A 19,016-nucleotide genomic window follows, 5' to 3' on the forward strand; every position below is an offset into this window, starting at 1 on the left:
TGGACTTCACCGACAATATCTATTGCTGTTCCCATGTGTGCCTTCTCCAGAACCCTTTACCATAAGATTAGCTCTTCTATGTTTTCCTGCATTTCAGATATTGAGTGCAAAATAATATTAATTTGATTTCTTTTCAACTGAGTTAATCCAGCACACATAACCTGCAGGATGGAGTCCCAGATTCTCACTTTTCTAGACATCACCTACAACACACTTTATTTATTGACTTTCTTTGTTTAAATGTCACCTTCCCTTCTGAGTAACTCTCCAATTAAATTATACAACTAAAATTTGCCACTTGTTAAAGAGTTAAAGATTGTGCAGCCCAAGAGCAGAAAATGGCAGAGAATTTCCCATTTTGTTCAAAGCAGAGACTTTTCAGCACTACAGGACTCCTCAGATCCTGAAATACTGATCAGATACTTCCATTTTTAAATTCTGCTGCATACTCACAAGTATGCCTGTCAAATCTCCCTTTGGTATTTGTCAAAAATGATGTTCAGAGGAGGCCTTATGAGTATTCCCCAATCTGAGAGTGAATTAACAGCACTCCTAACCCATTTAAAGACAAATCTACAAACCCTGTTGAAATAAGTTAGACTGAACAATCATAAAGGAGGAAGAAAATAATAAAAATTTCATTTTCAGAGTAATATTAGTAAATATGTAGAAAACTTACAATAATGTAGCCTTTTAAAAATTAAGGATAATTTGCAACATAATAGCATGGCAGTAAAGCTAAACTCATTACTATGAGTAAATTAGATAGTAAAGTAAAAATTACTATGAGTAAAATGAACCAAAATCCTCTGAGAGAAGGTGATCCAGAAATACAAGCTCATCTTCTTGTATTCCCATTGTTCTATCTGCAGCCAGGAAGTTTTACGTGATTGTATAAGAAAGCATAATACTGTAGAGAATCTCAGATGTGCACTGGGATTACAGCGTATCTCAAACTTCTTAATTTTTCTGAATATTTATGAAAGTCAGATAAATAAACCAAAGAATAGTTCAAGATGTCATTAGGAAAGCCTCCAACACAGCAGCCTCATTGTAAATAAAACGATAAACGTATTTTGGTCCAAGCCACTCTTACAATATCCAACCAAACAAAGATACAGGTGTCTCATAGCTCAACATCAATACAATAACTTTTCTGGGAGAAGCTGGGGACATGACTCTGTTGTATTTTACAAATTCCTCAGCTGAACAATTTTCATAAAAGGCTCTCCTTGATTATGATACACATAACACAATTCTCACAATTAATTAATTAATTTGAGAACAGACTAGAACTGTTCAATACCAGGTTCATAAAAGAAACCACATCACAATCCCAACTAATAAGAAATGTGGTAATTTCCTCACTTGAGCATATTTTATTTTTAAACAGATTCTTGTTAAACTTATGCTTACCAGGTATTCAGGGACAACGCCTTTGTAAATCTCATAAAATTCTTCCACATTTGGACGCTCCATGTTGAACTAAAAAACCCAAAATGTTAGCCAGTCTATATTAAACAATAACAGGAATACATAGACACCCATTCTTAACCAGCAAACATTCAGAATCCTCTAACTTTTACTAGGTAAAAGGAATGGCTTTACTATGGCAATATGAAGTTTGTCAGCAACTTAGTGATGGCACAGGCAACATAATACACAGTATCTTTTCCACATCAAATACAAGTAGACAATGTAGTGTTGGCTGATCCCACTAAGAAAGGGACTGTTCTTCATTTGTGATAGGGATCTGAGTGACAGGAGAATGTCAGATCTTGAGACTTTCACCACAACTGAAGGGCAGGACTCTTAGGAACAATCTCTGTGCCAAATCCTTTTAACTGCAGAGGATATTCAGGGTGTCAAAATCCCTCAAGTACCTTTAAAATAATTTCCCATAATTCATACTAAATATATATTTTTAAAAAATTAAGGAAGGATATTAAAAATAGCTTAAATAATCTTAGCTAGTACATTTTGTAAAGATATCTCAAATTGCTCCAGAAGAGACAGATATAATTACCTCCCCTGCTAACTGGAGGGAAACTCAGATACAGGGAAGTAAAGTGTCTTGGCTCAAGGTCACCAAGCAAACAGAAACAGATTAGCTGATCAGTCAGATACTAAAACACAAATATCACCAAGACAATGCTGATCCCAAAACACTGCTAGAGCCTGCACAAGAGTTTTATACTGCAGGAAGACACCTGTGCACTGCTATGATGTGCATACAGCACTACTCCAACTTCTGTTTATCATAAAAACACACAAAAGGAAACCTACCATCTGCAAAGCTGAGATCTCAAATCCTTCCTTGAGGATGGCTTTTATAATCTTTCCAGAAAGCCCTGAAGAAACATGGAAAATATAGTATTCAATCTCAAAAAGCAGATTTTACAACTGAAAGGTATTATGCCAATATACTGCTTATTCTCAAACTGTAAAAACAGTGTTTGTGTAATGTTTGAAAGGAAGCAGAGAAGAGGTCTGAGTTCACACACTCTATGTTCTATACAAGCTTACATTTGATGGTTTCAAATAATTAAACTCCATGCAGCTGTTGAAAAGCATTTCTACCAAAACAGGTAATTAGTGAAGCCTTTGCTTGTCTCAGATCAACTGCAAAACACCCAGTTGCTGCAAGACCAAGATTTATATTTTTAATGAAGACCCACTGGCAATACTGATGCTTAATCAGTCATCAATTCAGAGCACCAGCTGTCTTGTTCTTTTTGCAGTCCTACTTTAAGCTAGAAACAATGCAGGATGACAACAAATAAACTAGCGCAGGATTTCATGTCTTCTATGGGAAAATCACATTAGTGCAAAATAACCTATTCCTTCAAAGTTTACAGCTCACATATATGCTATTGCTGATGATACTGCTTGTTTATTCTCTCCAGAACACATCCTCAAAGACTGAATGATATTGTAAAACAAAACATGGAACTTCAGAAAACAAGAACCACTGATTTTCCACTGAATGTATATTTTAGATTTGCCCCATGCTTACAAGATCAGGCAATTTTGGAGATTATGTCAGCCAAGCACAGTACTCTGTATGAGTGAATTTCACAGAATCATTGTCTTTTTATAGAACACAAATGCCTGTCCTCTAGCACAATTTGTGGGAAAATACAAATTTCTGGACATTTATCTAGAAAAGAAAAGAATACCCTGTAATGAATGACAACAGCAGGATGTGACTCCTGGTCATTAGATCCTTTTATTAAGTAGTCTTTAAATTGCAGGATATTTAGCACTGCATAAATTGAGGAGATGAGAATAAAACAAAGCTAGTATGGAAGTTATAGCATGCTTGAGATACAGCCTACTAATACCTGTGCCATGGGACTGGAGAGCTTCCTAACATATTTAAAGGTCAGTGGCAGCTCTGAGTAAATAAGACTAAGGGTTGAAAGGTTTTCAAAAATTGTATTTACAAATGAAAATGAAAAAAAAAACCCATGTCTCTGAAGTATTTGCTATCATATTTTCATTCTAAGGTTTGTGTAGAAAAGCCTTCCCTCTACAAAACACTGCATATTTCTTCCAAAAGTCTTCCAACTACTGAAGGGAATATCTGAGATTTCAGTGCATACTCAGTCCATGCAGCTCTTTGTGTTTAGAAAACACAGAAGTAAGCAGAGGCAAATACAATTCCTGTCCAACTATACTGTCCCGCCATGTTTTGGTGAAAGTTTCCTTTTAACACTCCTGTGAACCCAGAGGAAAAAAAAATCCACCTTTTTTTAAGATTTAAAAAAAATTGCAATAGCAAAATGAAGGGTCTTCAACAGGTTTGCCCAGGAAATATAAGACCACATCAGAGAGAGAACCCAGAGCTCTGATTTCTTTTTGTCCACCCCCTTGCCTTCAGTCTTGTTTTCAGAGATGAATGGGCATTTTGTAAAGAGATCAAGTGACTGGCTGGGAATCATACAGGAAATGAATAAATAAATTGAATAAATAAATGAATTTAATTAATTAACTAATTAAATATGTGACAGAGCATAAACATTTCCTCATTCTCAATCTTCAGAGACAACACTCTGGTCAACTGCTTCACCAGAAACCAGCAAAGATGAAGAAAGGGCACTAGCAGATAAATGGTCACTGTCACTTGCAGGGAAAAAGCTATGAGAAAGATAAGAGACAGCTGCTTTGCCTGACATATCTATTTTACACTTCATCAGTCAAAAATGGGCAACTTGCATAGGCACTCTAAGCCATCAAGCATCTAATTAAAATACATCAAGTTATGGGGTATTATTGATTTGTGGAAGCAAAACAAACTCCACAACTGTTGTGAAAGTTGTAAAGCCGGTATGTTTATTACAGTGCTGGACGCATGTGGGAATCGTTCCTCTAAAATGACACGCCTACCTCTGGGAACTCCAGATCCAAAATGATCCCTCTCAAATACATATGCATGCAATTTCACAATAGGTTCATACATATTCATTCTACTGATTTCAAGTGACATTTGCTGCTAATTCTTCTTTATCAGAAAGAACTCCTGGGTCATGTTGCCCTGCTCACTCTGTCTCTGTCCTTCAGCTGAAGCAGTTTCTCCCAGCCTAGGCTTTTTGCAAGAACAGGCAATCAGACTAAACAGCTATGTTTGCAAGCTACAGACTTAACTCAAAGATGTACATTTCACTTAAATCAAAATGGATTTCTACTTTGGAAAATTTCCACTCTGCCTCATTATGGAGATCTGCTTTTTACAGAACTTTTGTCTTCAGCAGTTTTAAAACCTTCAAATAAAATCCATGTTTAAGAGAAGCAAAGGGGAACTCTATTCAGCTTTATGAGCTGTTTTTCTACTGAAGTCACTAAGACTTATCTCTTCTGTAGAGAGGAGATAATCTCCTTTAACCGTAGAAATGAAAGTAGGAAGACTACTTGCATAAAGGTGTTTGATACAAGGTTTCTTTAATAATTGTGATAAATCTATTAAGATTTTCCTCTATATTGTATTTCTGAGCTCACTCTCACTCATCAGAGCAGCAGAGCACTTTGTTGCTCCAGACAGACTGCCCATGTCTGCAACATCCAAAAGGCTTAACCAAAGGACTTACTGTCACCACCATTCAGACAGATATACATCTCAACCAAAAAAATTCAAAGTGCCTTGAGGAAGAAGGGCCATGAGATTTCATTTATGCTCTCAAAGCAGGATGTTAGCACCACTTCCAAGATGTGGAAATTGAGGCAGAGGAGCATAAGCAAGTTGCCAGTGGCAGCATAGATCCACAGATCCAGTGACTTGCTCTCCCTTCTCCCAGTTTAGGCAATCCACATATCATTTCTCCTAGGGACACTTTCCTTTCAAATTTTACCTGAACCAAAATAGAAACAAAAAGCACAAAGGCATTCCTGAAGCAACAGAAGAATGCAAGCTCAAGGCTCAGCTTGGAATCTGTCTGAGGCTTTCAGCCAGTTACATGATTGAACTGGGACGTCTCCTCTTCTTTGGGGGCAGATAAGGCTCAGGAAAATATGAGCTAATTAGAATGCCATTTCAGCAGCTTTCAACAGTTCTTTTCAACTTTAAAATCCAAATCTGTAGTGAAAACTTTCTAAGGACTTTTCATATAGGGTCAGTGGATGTTTAAAATGTGATTACAGTAAGAACACAAATCAAAGCCACAGATTAGGCACCAGTTATGATGAATTTTCAGTCTCAAAGCACAAAAGAATCCCAAGCATTACTAAATGCAACTGAGGAAATTTAACACTAATCCAAGCAAAAACAGTGAAAGAAAGGGAGCACGGGCACACATTTTTTGTCTGCTGGGCAGCATTATATTACTACATACCTTGTACAGGACATAATAATCTTCCAATATAGACAGAAATAATTTTCAAATATATTTGAATCAGGTAAAATGTAAAAGTACCAAGACTTCCTCAGTTACAGTAAGAGTAGACTAGATGATAGTCGATGAGACTACACACAGTATAGTGCTATTCTATGAGACTACACGACAGTATGAGAGATAGAGAGAGTATATGATGATAGTATATTATAGTATATTAGTAGTAGAGTAGAGTAGATTAGATAGGTAGATGAGAGTATAGGATATTAGATGATATTAGAGTAGATGATATTAGAGTAGAGTATTAGAGTCATATCATATTAGATTAGAGATCAGTATATATATCACATTATATTATATCACATTATATTATATCACATTATATTACATCACATTATATTACATTACATTATATGACATTACATTATATTACATTACATTATATTACATTACATTACATTACATTATATACATTACATTATATTACATTACATTATATTACGTTACATTATATTACATTACATTACATTATATTACATTACATTACATTATATTACATTACATTATATTACGTTATATTATAACATTACATTACGTTAGGTTACCTTACATTACGTTACATTACGTTACATTACAATGTTGTTGCTTTACAACATAAAAACATTTGAAAATTGTCCTTCATTAAGAAACAGAAAGTAGCAGGGAAGACATCAGACTGAAAAATGTTACTGCTGTTTGCAGAATTATGCACTGGGATAAAATAATACAGTTTAATGCAACTCACTCTTAACTTTAATCAATGAGCCACAGCAGCTGCGCTACTGGGACCTTTCAGTCCCAGTGCACTATGAACCACCAGCCCTAGGACTAGGAATGCTACATTCTCTTCCATCTGTTCTTGACCTGTTTCCTAATTTAACCATTTCTCTAAATAAAGCTCATTAGGCAAGACAGCAGACTGCTTTCAAAGCAAGGGAAGAACTAGATTCCTCATCTCAGCTTCCATATGTCAGTTTTTAAAATCCTTCCAATAATTAAAAATAATTCCTCTTAAACATCAGGGGGTTTTTGACATGAATATAAAACCTGCCATGATCAGATTGATGATCCATCTCATCCAGTAATACATTTCTAGAAGTAACCTGTACTGGGTGCTTAACATATCACTAACTAAAAGTAGCAATTTATTTTCATATCTTTTTGTGACATTTTGAAATGCAATTTTGCTTCATAGGATAATGAAATAATCTGATTCTTTACTGCCAAGTGGTAAGGTCTTATTTCAAAACTCCAGAGAATCACAGACTTGACTCCAAGAAAAGTCCTTTTTGAACTCTAGAAGATGGAAAAATGGGATTTAGAGTTCGGCCCTCCTGCAATGTATTTCAGTTGAAGTTCTTGCTAATCTTTGTTTCAGACAACGTTAAAAAACACTGGGCAGTAAGTAAACGACAAATGTCCTCTCAAAAAGTGCACTTCTTCTTATCATTTGGTCAACCTATACCCTGAAGAACAAGGTTTCTCTCTCTTTTCTTCTTTTTCTACTTAGGAATAACACAACTCAAGGCATTTTTACTATGCAGCATAAAACTGCCATTTTTAGACTTTCCATGAGTTTGGTCATGGTGATAATCTATAATTATTGGTCTCACAGCCCCACTGTGTACTGTGTGAAAAGGGATATGCAGTCATTTTTGTACCTATGCTCTGGCACACCAGGGAATGACAGAGGGTCTCTTAAGTGACTCACTCTGGGCCAGCAAAGGAGAGAGAGATCTCAAAAGCTTCCCAGGCTAGTGATGAGGAGGGAAAGAAAAAACCTGTGGATACAGATGGGGGAGAGAGGAGCATGTGAGGAAATGCTGAGAGAATATTGTTCATAGTGATAGCATCCAGGATTTTCCATTATCCCTCGTTTCTGTCTAGGTACAGTATTAAAGGAGAACCTTGAGAAGTCTGAAGGGCAGTTTTACAGACATTTATGGAGAACTTTGTCAACACTGCAACACTGCTGAAAACCTTTACAGAAAATGTTAATTTGAAAATACTGAAAGTTAAAGGAGTGAAAACAAAGATATGACCACAGTCCTTACTGGAAAGTAGAAGTCAGGATACTGCTAGCACAAGAAAAATTATGCAGGCAGATATTAAATCTCAGGGGGTCTTGAAACCAAAATGACCAAGTATGTGACACAGCTGAGAATGGGAACTGACAGATTCAAAGGAGGTGAAAGGTTCAAAGGCTTAATTTCAGCTGCAACTTTCTAAACTGCTATGAACAAGGCAAGACCACTCATGTGAATGCCAGACAGAGCATTATAAGATGCAGAATGACGACAATCCATAGGGAAAAAAAGGTATTCTGGAAATTCTGGCCTGGGAACAGATGGGAAAAGTCACACTTAGCATTCAGATACAAAGGGCCATAGAGAAATTCAAGGCAAAGATCAGAGCCAGACTACATGAAGTATCCAACAATTTGGCTGGGCAGTGTGAACCACTGGAGAAGAGAATTTGGAGAAGAAAGCAATATTATGAAGAAAAGTCAATATTTGTGCAACAATAAATTGCAATTGTACAATATTTTGAGTTCAGTTATGCTGAACTCAAATCTGCAAAATAACCCAAAACCCAGAAAAGCTTAGTTTTCTGTCTTTCTTTGTTCTTGTGTTAAAAGAAAGTTTCAAAAGAAATACCCAGTTTGATTTGCTCTTTCTTTCATGATGTTCATTACTTTGTACTCCTTTAGCATATCCAATCAGATTTTATTTTTCTTTAAACTTAAGAAGATTATTGGCCATCATTCTGGCTAGTAGAATATTTCTATGGCTACAACAAATTTCATTTATTTTTGCATATTTTTAAAGTGTGGAGAAAACTAAACATGATATTTTAGCTGAGGCTGTACCACTGGATTATATGAAAGCATCCAGTATTGCAATTCAAACAATTCACAATCTTAGTAACATTTATTTCCTTTTCTCTGGTTATCCCTGCTGAACACTGTGCATAGGACTTCTCATTAATGGTTACAGCTACAGAGAGGAAGTGGTTAAAATTACTCCTTGGAATGTGCATTAGCCCATAATTACAAACAATAACTTTAATCTACTATTTCACTGTCAATTAAATTCTGGAGGTTAAAATCTTCATGTGATCCCCTACAATCTGAAAAGTTCACCAACTCACCATTCTAGAACAATAGTAAATACACTGTAAGCTCTATAATTATTTTCCACTTGGCAAAAGACTATTACATATTCCTATATTCTGTACCTTGGCTGTCTTCAGATCCAGTATCTTGCCTTTCTCCTTACACTCTGATTTGAAAAGGGTAGTAAAAGAAGAGACTTCAATATATTTACCTTTTGCTCCAAGGTACAATGAGTTAGATTAGGCATGGCCACATTTTCTTCATTTTTCTAAAACGTTCTCCAAAATTTCTGGTAACTTCAGGTTCCATTACATCACCAAACATCAGGCCAGTGATACACTACAAAGTATTTCTAATGATTACATTAAATCTTCTTTCTTCTAAATTAGTAAATATGCTCATATTTTGTAAATCTACTTATAGAAAGCTGTATATCCCTGTCCTTCCTATCTCAGGTTAAATAAATTAAACCCATAAAGCTTTAATTGGTTAAATCTCTTATTTTTTTCCTCTCTTTTTCTGTTCTTTTTCAAACAGAGTGCCCAGAAACTGGATATGATAAATTAGTTGGATTTTCATTAAGGAGAACCAGTGGATACATAGTGAACACAGATTGTGCCTGTTGCATCACTTTACCAACAACTTCTCAAACTTTTCCCTGAATCTCTGCCAGATCTTCTCTTTTTTATATCTTTGCATTTTCTATTCTCCACAGCAGTGTTATGCAGTTTATATTCAGTTTCATCATCTTTGCATCACATAATTTCTGTAATTCATCATGAATGTTCTGATGTCCATCAACCACTGAGTGATTTCAATGAAATTATACACTCCTGATTCAAGGAATATCCAAGGAATATCCATCATTGCAACTACAGCAAAGAATTAACAACACAAATGGAAGCGTATGGATGACTGACCTCATGAAAGCTATTTTTTTTTATTCTAAAAAACAGTGATGAAGTGGCAAAGTAGGTTGTTTTCACTTTAACTACTTTTTTCTAGCTTCTCTAAAGAGAAAAAAATCCAAACAACCAAAAAAATCCCAGCATCACCAGACACCACCAAATGCTTCTACATCCTACATGGTATATATATTCGAGGAAAACACAAGAAACAAACTGCACTTCATTTAGCATAAAATATCTCTCCTCTCTGGGCAAGTCTGTCTGCAAAAGAATGCCTGCAGCTGAAAGCAGTGTTTTACTCGTTAGTCCTCACATGACTCCAGCACTAAGATTGCCATGTTGCATGTGGGAATACCCTGAGGTCACATCTCAAACCATCCACTCTGAAGTATCTGCAAAGATTTGTCTTCATTCCACAATTTTTTTTTCACTTCCATATTCTATCTGCGAAGAATAATTCCTTCCACACTTCAAATTGCTAAGTGCATTAAGGCTAGCACTGATGTCCCTTGGCACTCAGTCTTGTAGACAAAATCCAAAGAAAGCTTCTGCCTACAACGGGGTAAACTCCACAGCATCTGCACTTCACCTTTCTATTGTCTGCAGACAGAAGATGTACTTTCAGATAACTTATGAGAAAATTGCACTTCTCATTTTTTCTCAAGCCAGTTTTCTGAAAACCCTGTTCTAATTCTAGGTCTCCTGAAAATAAAAATACTTAATTACTCAAACTTATGCCTAAAAGGGTAAAAAAAAGCTAACAATTTCCAGAGTTTTTATACCTAATGAATACAAATTGCCTTGAGAAAAAACTATGAAATAGATAAGTAGCGCTGAGAGTGATAATAGATTTGCATCTCGACTTCCATATACCATCCTCTTTTTCTTTTCCAGCTTATTCAATTTCCTAACTACACACATGTAAGTATATTTAGCACTATACAGAGGTGAACTGAACATTTTCATAGTCATGCCTTCTCTCTTTCAAAGAGCAACAAGTGTATTGTGTGTCAGGACAGTTCTTCAGTTGTCTGCAGTCGGATAATCCACAACAATGCTGGATTCCCATGCTCTACAGTCCTCTCCTCACTCTCTCTTGTACAGTAAATTCACTTGAGATTCTACATAAGTAAACCTTGTTTTTGTACTTGCCTGAGACTGAACTACCATCCTTGGTATTCTTTTTGTCACATTTAGATTTGTCTTTGGAACTACAAACTACTCTCTCAATTGGAATTTTTCTGCCTTTGCATAAAGAAGGAAATATGATTCTTATGATTTCCTGTCATGCAACATTTAGTTAATGAATGTAAAGTTCTACAACTTTCTAAAGCTGTCCACTAGCTACTAAGTTAATATAGAAGAGGTCTAAGTTTTATCATCCACTCAGAACACGTCTAAAACCACATTTCCACACAGTATCTTTTCCACTTGGCAAGAAGGTATTCCTGCTCCTTTTATTTTCTACGATTTGAATTTTCTTTAGTTGAAGAATACTGTGGAAGACAGCATTGTATCTATTTTTAATTAAGAGGGAAAAGGATTTAACTTAGCAGAAATGTTAGAACAAAATCTCAAGCTTAACACGTACAAGGACAGCAAACCTGTCTGGGTAGTCAGTCTCATGCCCAGGACCTCTCAAAACCACAGAGGCTTCCTTTTCTTTAGGCAGCCTTTTCAGTTTGCATATTACACACTTCTGACCTTAGTCTTTATAGCCTGATCAACTCTATTTTAAAATAGAGTTTTAATTTTCCAAGGAAGAAGCTAAAGGCCACATCAAAGAAACTTTAAACCTGTCACAAAATACCAAAGTCTACTTCCTACAGCAAACATGACTAAACTGTTACACATAAAAATATTAAAAGTTAATCCCACCCAGTGATCTATAAAGTGCTATTTCTGCTCACAAAACAGTCAAATCATAACTGTCCTAAGGGCATTAAACTGATGTTTACCCATTATGGTGAATTTACAAGTTTGGCTTCTGAGCACTAGTGCCAATACCTCCAGATCTACTCATATGACAGGAATTACAAAAAGAGAATGCTTAAGTGATTGCAACTATGATCTTGTGTCTCAAGTATCAGAAGCAAAAGAAGCAGGAGGATTACAGAACACAGACCAACACTAAAAATTTCAAATTGTTAAACAACTTAACCATATAATCCTAGAGCTGTGCTTACTAGTTACCATCCTCCTTGACTAAAAACTGGTCTCAGGAGAAGAGGAGGAAACTGAAAGACACTGAGAAGTTAACAGATTCTAGAGGGGATAAACCCATCATGTCTCCCTGATATAGCACTGGTCAGAACAAATTTGCCTGGAGTAGCATCGGGTTGCTTTTACATTCTTCTAGCTCTCAGTGAAGAGGAACTGCACTGCTCTGCAAAGCCTCTTCATAGTTAAAATACAACTACCTCACTGCTGCCAGCTAGGTAAGTTCTCCATCTCCTCTGGGAGCATGCACCAGGGAGCTCCCTAAAGCTGTCTAGTCCAGAGCTCTGGGCTACACTGCCTTCCATGGCCTACCCATTTCCGATCCTCCACAGATGTTATGCTGACACCAAACTGACACAATAGCTATGGACTTACTTCTTTAAGAGGCATGCGTGGCACACATTCCCAGAGGGCCAGCAATGCCAACACTATGAGCGCTCTTGACAGCTGAGGTTAAACTTCACCTTAGTCCCCCAAGACCCTTTACCAGGCCAGGGTTCCCCTGCAGCCTGGCAGACATGCTGACACTCCTGCTTACAGGAATTCTCAGGTGCCTGGGCACTGCACCAGGTCCTGCTGTGGTTGGCTGGGCTGTGCTGCTGTGGCTGCCTAGGACCAGACACTTCTGTACGTCCATCAGGAGAGAGGCAGCAAGGCCAGAGATAAAACCAACACTAACTTTCCTCTACTTTATCACTGGATAGAAACCACCTGTGGCAATGGAAATCATTTCCTAAGAGTACTGTGCCCAAGAATTAACCAGCATAAACCAGAGACTCTGAACAACACATCCTGAAAAGTACTCTAGTTTACAGCTGCCATTAAAGCAAATCATCTTCCAGGACAGAAAATCAGGAAGATTTTTCTTTCTACAAATCAGTTATGTAACAGACTCTGTAGGAAAAACAAACACTGGGGAAAAGGGCCAGAAAGCAAAATTCAAATCATTAATTCAGCCAAATGTCTCTACAGAAATAAAGACTAGATCTCCATATAAACTGAAGTACATACGTGGAACTTCAAGTAATTGTAAATATGTAATGAGTAGCTTATATACATGGTAATTAGATAGCCAAGTTCAAAGCCTCAGCAGTGCATAGGAAATTGCAAAAAGGTTTATTTTTAGATACTCAATACTGAAAATTTGTAGAGCACAAATCAAAACTCCAATGCAAAAGAGGCTCTGATGCTTTGACCCACATGATTTTCTCTCCATGCCTCTGGCTTTGCCAAACCACCTTTTTCCACTGTGCAGCTTTTGCTTTACTTATTAAACTATCCTTATCTTAACCCATGAGTTTCCTTTTACTTCTCCAATTCTCTCCCCAGTCCTAGAGAAGTGAGCGAGCGGTGGGTTTAGTGGCCAGCTGTGGATAAACCACAACAGAGCGTTAAAACAGTTTGCTGACTTAGAAAAGTCAATTCTGAGTTCTTTGTTTTTGAAGGTAGTAATCACAGCTGTATGGAGGGAGAACACTCACACAAGGTACACTTTTTATCTTTCAAACTTTAGTTACTTTTTGGCAGCTGTCCTCTGAGTTTCCAGCCCTCTGTGATGTGAGAAAAAGGACTATATAGGGGACGTTAAGACCAGCACTCACACTGCAAAGCTGGATGTGCATGCACATTTTTTGTTTACCTACATTCATACCTCCTCTCTTCACCACCCTCACCCTCCTACAGGCACTCACACACCCAGAGGGATGTGCAAATAGGGTCACAGTTTGTCTTCGGGCAGCTCAGAAAAATTCAGAGAAGTTCCAGAAATAAAAGGAACAGACAGCACACTGAAATCTACAGAGATGAGTAAGACTAAAAATAGGAAGAGAAAACCTGAGTCTTAACATCTATATGTAATAGAAATTTTATGTTAAGTCTAAAAAAAAAACAGTCCAAGCCATCCACTTTGCCATTTTTACAGTCAAATGAAGGACCCTAACAATCCTGCCACAGAAAGGTTTGTCCTCTGCAAACATGTAGCTGGGTAAAATCATAGTCTCAGCTGCTGCCCATATTTCTGTAAAAGGAACATCACTGTGTCATTGCTGCATGGCAGACTTGTCAGCAGCAGATACCATGCAAGGTCTGGAAGAGATAACAAGCACATAATCAGTAGCAACTATGAAACTCCTTCTTGTGAAAACCTTTTTTTTTACTTCAGCAAACTCTCTGGACATCCCACCTGAGGTGTGAAAGGCCTGGAAACTGCTCCAGCCACTTATGCTGTTTCAATTTGAGCTATCCACAAAGAAGTGATTAGAATGTTGCAGTGTGCTCTACATCTTACTAAGAAAAAACTCTATGCTCTCACATGGTGATATTTTTTCTGCATTCAAAAATACTGTTGCAGTGCCTGAGTCAAAATATTTTACTGCACTCACTGCTCCTACACATGCTCCTGAATCTCAGTACAGGACACATAAGCGAGGTTATTTTTGCATGGTAACAGCAGAGCATTAAACATTTCCAGTACTCATACAGCAAACTCCCAGGGCATTCTCCAGCACAGAAAGTATCACAGAATCCACCAAATGCTTTAGGTCTTTAGCTCACTTTCATAAACTAGCCTTTCCTACTTTCCATCCCCACCGCATTCAGCAGAATGAGATTCATAACAGCACAATTCTCCCTTTGTCAGTCATTTTAATCTGATCTGCTACTGCCTGAGTGGAGGGCCCTGGATCATGGCCAGGTGTCATGCTTTCACTCTCCTGGGAGGATGCTAACCTCCAGCAGGTGACTGTGCTGGGCAGACAGGAGCAAGGACATGGGAAGCTGTCACAATAAGATATGTCACAACTCGCACAGGTTTTAATCTTTCTATTTTTTGCGTCTCCCTTCTTATTCTGAAGTGAACAGGTATCTGCATGGAAAGCACATGACCCACTCACTCTTCATGGAAATGACCTGCAGAAATACTAAATGTGTATGAAAGACAATGTATGTGCAAGCTTTTCATGTGAAATACACCCTATGCTCCTGTGCTCACACAGTCTCATTCTCCCAAAAAGAGGGCACAGGAATGGTCATGGATACAAGGGACACATACTGCTTTCTCCTCTGCTATCTGCATTGCTTACCTTCATTAACAGCATGAGGCTTAATAATGCAACAAGTACAGTTTGTGAATTTGGCACTGCTGACTGGTCCACGGCCTCCACTGGAGGGAAAGAACAACTCCAGCTCCTGAAAACAATTGTAATTAAACACATTTTAGATCAATCTAGGTGCACACATCAGCTTTTATCATGAGTAACAACATCTGAAGTATCCATAATCACAGAAGATAAACCTTTAGTGCAGATTTTTTTCCTACAAATACTTCCCTGGAGCATTATCTCAAATGTATCTTTTCCTCTCTGGCACCATCTCTACAATCACAAAAACAGGATTGGAGAATTTCTTACAATGTCTTCCTTTTCAGTTCTGCAATGCAATCTGTTCACACTCGGAGCACTCAAAATGCTGATGCAACAATTATTTGGTAGAGGTGCTCCCAGCTTTACTAATGCTCTCTCACTTTCCTCAGTATCTTTCCAAATCCACTCCCTTACACACATATTTTATTTTTCCTTTTTTTCAAATCATCTTTTCCACTACATAAGCAAAAATACAACTATTATCCATTCTCAGTATGTTTTCTTTCCATATACAAAACTGACCTCCTTCCAAGTTGTTTACATTTTCTTCCTTTCATCTTAAACAATTAAACTTTCTCTAAAATTGCTGAGTCACTTCTCATGCCTTATTGGCCCTATAATTTTTTTAAAAGTCTTACTGAATTGAAGCTGATGAACTCAATTGCTTTGATTTCTCAGATAAATCAAAGGAACCTTTTTGCCTTCAATTTCTTTCTTCCCACCATCACTATTTAGGCATCAGATACCTTGTGTCTTAGACGATATGGGGTGAACTTGGCAGTCAGATTTCTTTCCTCAATGATATTTTTTCATTGTTCATTGCCAGCTTCACACTTTTTCCATCACCATTTACTCACATATGTTACACAATCTGCCAATCAACAAACGTGCAAAACACAGATTCTGTTTCATACCTATCGGTCAAATTCAGCAAGAGAAATGATAATTTCTATTTAAGAGAAAATGTTTCATCCAAGAAATACTACTATCAAATATACTTGATTTTTTCCCATATAACAGTAGCGATGCTAAAGGCCATTTCCTGGAATTGTCTCCCCTAATTTACTAGCTCAACTTAAATGGAATAAACTCACAATTAGCTCATGGCACTTCAACCATTACTGCTTTCAGAATTACACAATTCAAACTTGTCGTGCTTTGCATTTTGGACAATGGATCCTGGACAATGGATCTTTCTACAGAAGGAAAAAGTGCCTCTTTTTTTCTGCTGGCAAATAATCTACGTTTTAAGTGGGCGCACCTGAGACAATAGGTTTCATTCCTTACATCCTTCTACTGATAAAATGCCGCACGATTCAAGGAACTTGTTCCACTCTATTAACTGCTATTTACTCTAAAAGAAGCAGCCAGAAAAAGGCAGTAAAATATGTGTAATAGTTAACACTTAGTTTTATCCATTAAATTCATAAATGGAAATTAACTCAATAATGCTGGAGGACTTGCATAATGAAAGGCCAAACTATAATCTTGTGGAGCCTTAAGAAAAAAAAAATAATAAATTTCCATACCCTTTATTCCTGATCTAAAGAAATTACAAAATTTGGCCTGCAGAGAGACAGCAGTTTAGAATGTATCAGAGACATCAGTTGTCATTTAGCCATCAAAAGAATAATGCAGCTTTCCACTCTAAGTGTTCATCTTACAATACATTCATTAAATGCGGTTGAGACTTCAGTTTTCTGTCAGGAGAGTTAATTTAGGTCCCTTTATCGTGTATTTCCTTCTTTTCAGCAAATCTTCTGTAGGCACAGCCAACTAGTTTCCATAGCAACTGCTATACAGCCATATAATACTAGGCCTACTAAATTAATAAAGGCACAGGGGCACTAAATTCAAAATTTTGTTTGATTTATTAAAGATAGGTATCAGTAACACCACAAAGATGCACACACCTGCAGATGTTTAGCAAAATAATCCCAGTGTCATAAAAATGCTGCAGATGAACGGGGCCTTCGGACATAATTTCAAAAACAATGAAATGCAACAAGAATAACAAACTAAAACCTAAGCACACACTTATGCTTCTAACCAAGAATTTATGCTAATAGATACTCTTATACTCTTTCCTACACTCTCAGCTCAGAAGCTGGCACAGTTGTCATGGTAGTACACAGGAAAAAAGAGAAACTTTCACCTTTCTATTTGAAGACATCTAACTATTTAACCAGAGGTCTCTCTGCAGCTGTGCTACTGCAGCTGTTTCAATTTAAAGAGGGAAGACTATAATCAAGGAAGCAACAACTGGTATCTTTCCTCAGTTAAAGTGGTTTACAGCTGAGACACCACAGTAACACATCAATAAACCATGAGATAAACATTATTCTTGCCATCATTTATTAGCATATCTATCCCACAACAATGCACACAAATGTCCCCTTAATTCTATAGAAATGTTAATATCTATTACCCAGTCCCAGGGCTTTTTCTTAGCACTGAGAAAAGAAACATGGCAAACAAAGCAAAACAGAACCAAACTCTTCAAAGCTATGTCCACTGTGTTACCTCTCAAAGCACAAAGCACTACAAAGTACCCTGGTTTTTAATTTTTCATTCTGAACAATAACAGCAAAAAAGGCTGCAAGCAGAGCAGTAGTGACAACTGTGAAGGAGAACAGATGTGTGAAACACAAGACGGCACAAAAAGATTTCATTGTTTAATCCCTTTCTTTTTATGACCAACATCAGTAGACTATAGGTAGATTACACAGGCTATTCAATTAACTTGCTGTTTGTGATGTACAGGAGACATTAAAAATGGCCAGGCATGCTCTTCTGATCAAAGCACTCAAGATTTACCTTTGTGATAAACAAGATTTTTCTTTTCAGACAGTTTATTTTTCCATGCTAAAAAGGAGCACATGAAGAATATGTAAACTAGTTCTGGACTCAAGTGTAGAGACAAAATGAGAAATTCCTAATCCATTTGTTAGCAGATAAAAGTAAAAATAAACCTCAGACAAGAAAGAGTCAAAAACTTACTTTAGCAGCTGAAGCAACTGAATCTGGGCCATGAGCTGCATCTCTGAGGCCACAATGTCCAAAGCTCTCTGAGATGCTGTCCAGTGTATCACTCTCAGTCGTTGTAGGGTTTGCTGGCCCCACTATTGCTCTCCACTTACTCACTGCATCATCTCCTAAGAGCTCCATAGCAAGGATGGGGCCACTCATTATTAACTGGAGAAGCTCACTGCAAAATGGAAAGAGCACATGGTGATCCATGCTACAAATTAAAAACAACAAAAAACATGACCCAGTGGAGATGCTCAGAACTCAAACTGGCAAGACCTGGAGCAACCGGATCTAACTTTGAAGTTGACTCTGCTTTGAGGAAGAGGTTAGATTAGGTGATGTGCAGACATTCCCTTATTATGGCTGTAGGAAAAAACCAACATGTAGATAACCCAAACTCACTCAAGCTACTCTGTAGAGTCTTAGAGTTCAAAAGAATTTTTAAAGGATCAGTACTGGCGTCCTGTTAACAGTGAAAGAAAGATCCTGGTAACCACTTGTCTAACAGCTTTCCTCTTCTGCACAGCACCATTTCAAGGCTCTCATACATGGCTTGGATGTGTACCCACTGACAGAATATCAGCACTGCTTTCAAGCTGAACTCCCCACTGCCCCACAGATCTCTCCCACGGATTTTGCCCAGCCAACGTCCAAAGAGGGAGCAAAGGGGAGGGGTTGAAAATTTGCATGGGAGAAGGGACTTACAAAGGGAGCTATTACATCTTGGCATTACTCA

At 37.4% G+C, this 19,016-nt stretch overlaps 1 protein-coding gene across 1 annotated transcript in view; it reads right to left on the reverse strand.

Moving 5' to 3' along the window:
* NME7 (NME/NM23 family member 7) overlaps positions 1-19,016 on the reverse strand; it is a 90,937-nt gene that overhangs the window by 39,826 nt on the left and 32,095 nt on the right. Inside the window, exons 6-9 of the mRNA XM_030235146.2 lie at positions 18,251-18,458; positions 15,191-15,296; positions 2,287-2,351; positions 1,417-1,485 (exon numbers count right to left, since the gene is read on the reverse strand). Coding sequence (XP_030091006.1) covers positions 1,417-1,485; positions 2,287-2,351; positions 15,191-15,296; positions 18,251-18,458 — 448 coding nt within the window. The remainder of the gene's footprint in view (positions 1-1,416; positions 1,486-2,286; positions 2,352-15,190; positions 15,297-18,250; positions 18,459-19,016) is intronic.

This window comes from Serinus canaria, chromosome 1 (genome assembly GCF_022539315.1).
Source record: "Serinus canaria isolate serCan28SL12 chromosome 1, serCan2020, whole genome shotgun sequence".
Lineage (NCBI taxonomy): Eukaryota > Metazoa > Chordata > Aves > Passeriformes > Fringillidae > Serinus > Serinus canaria.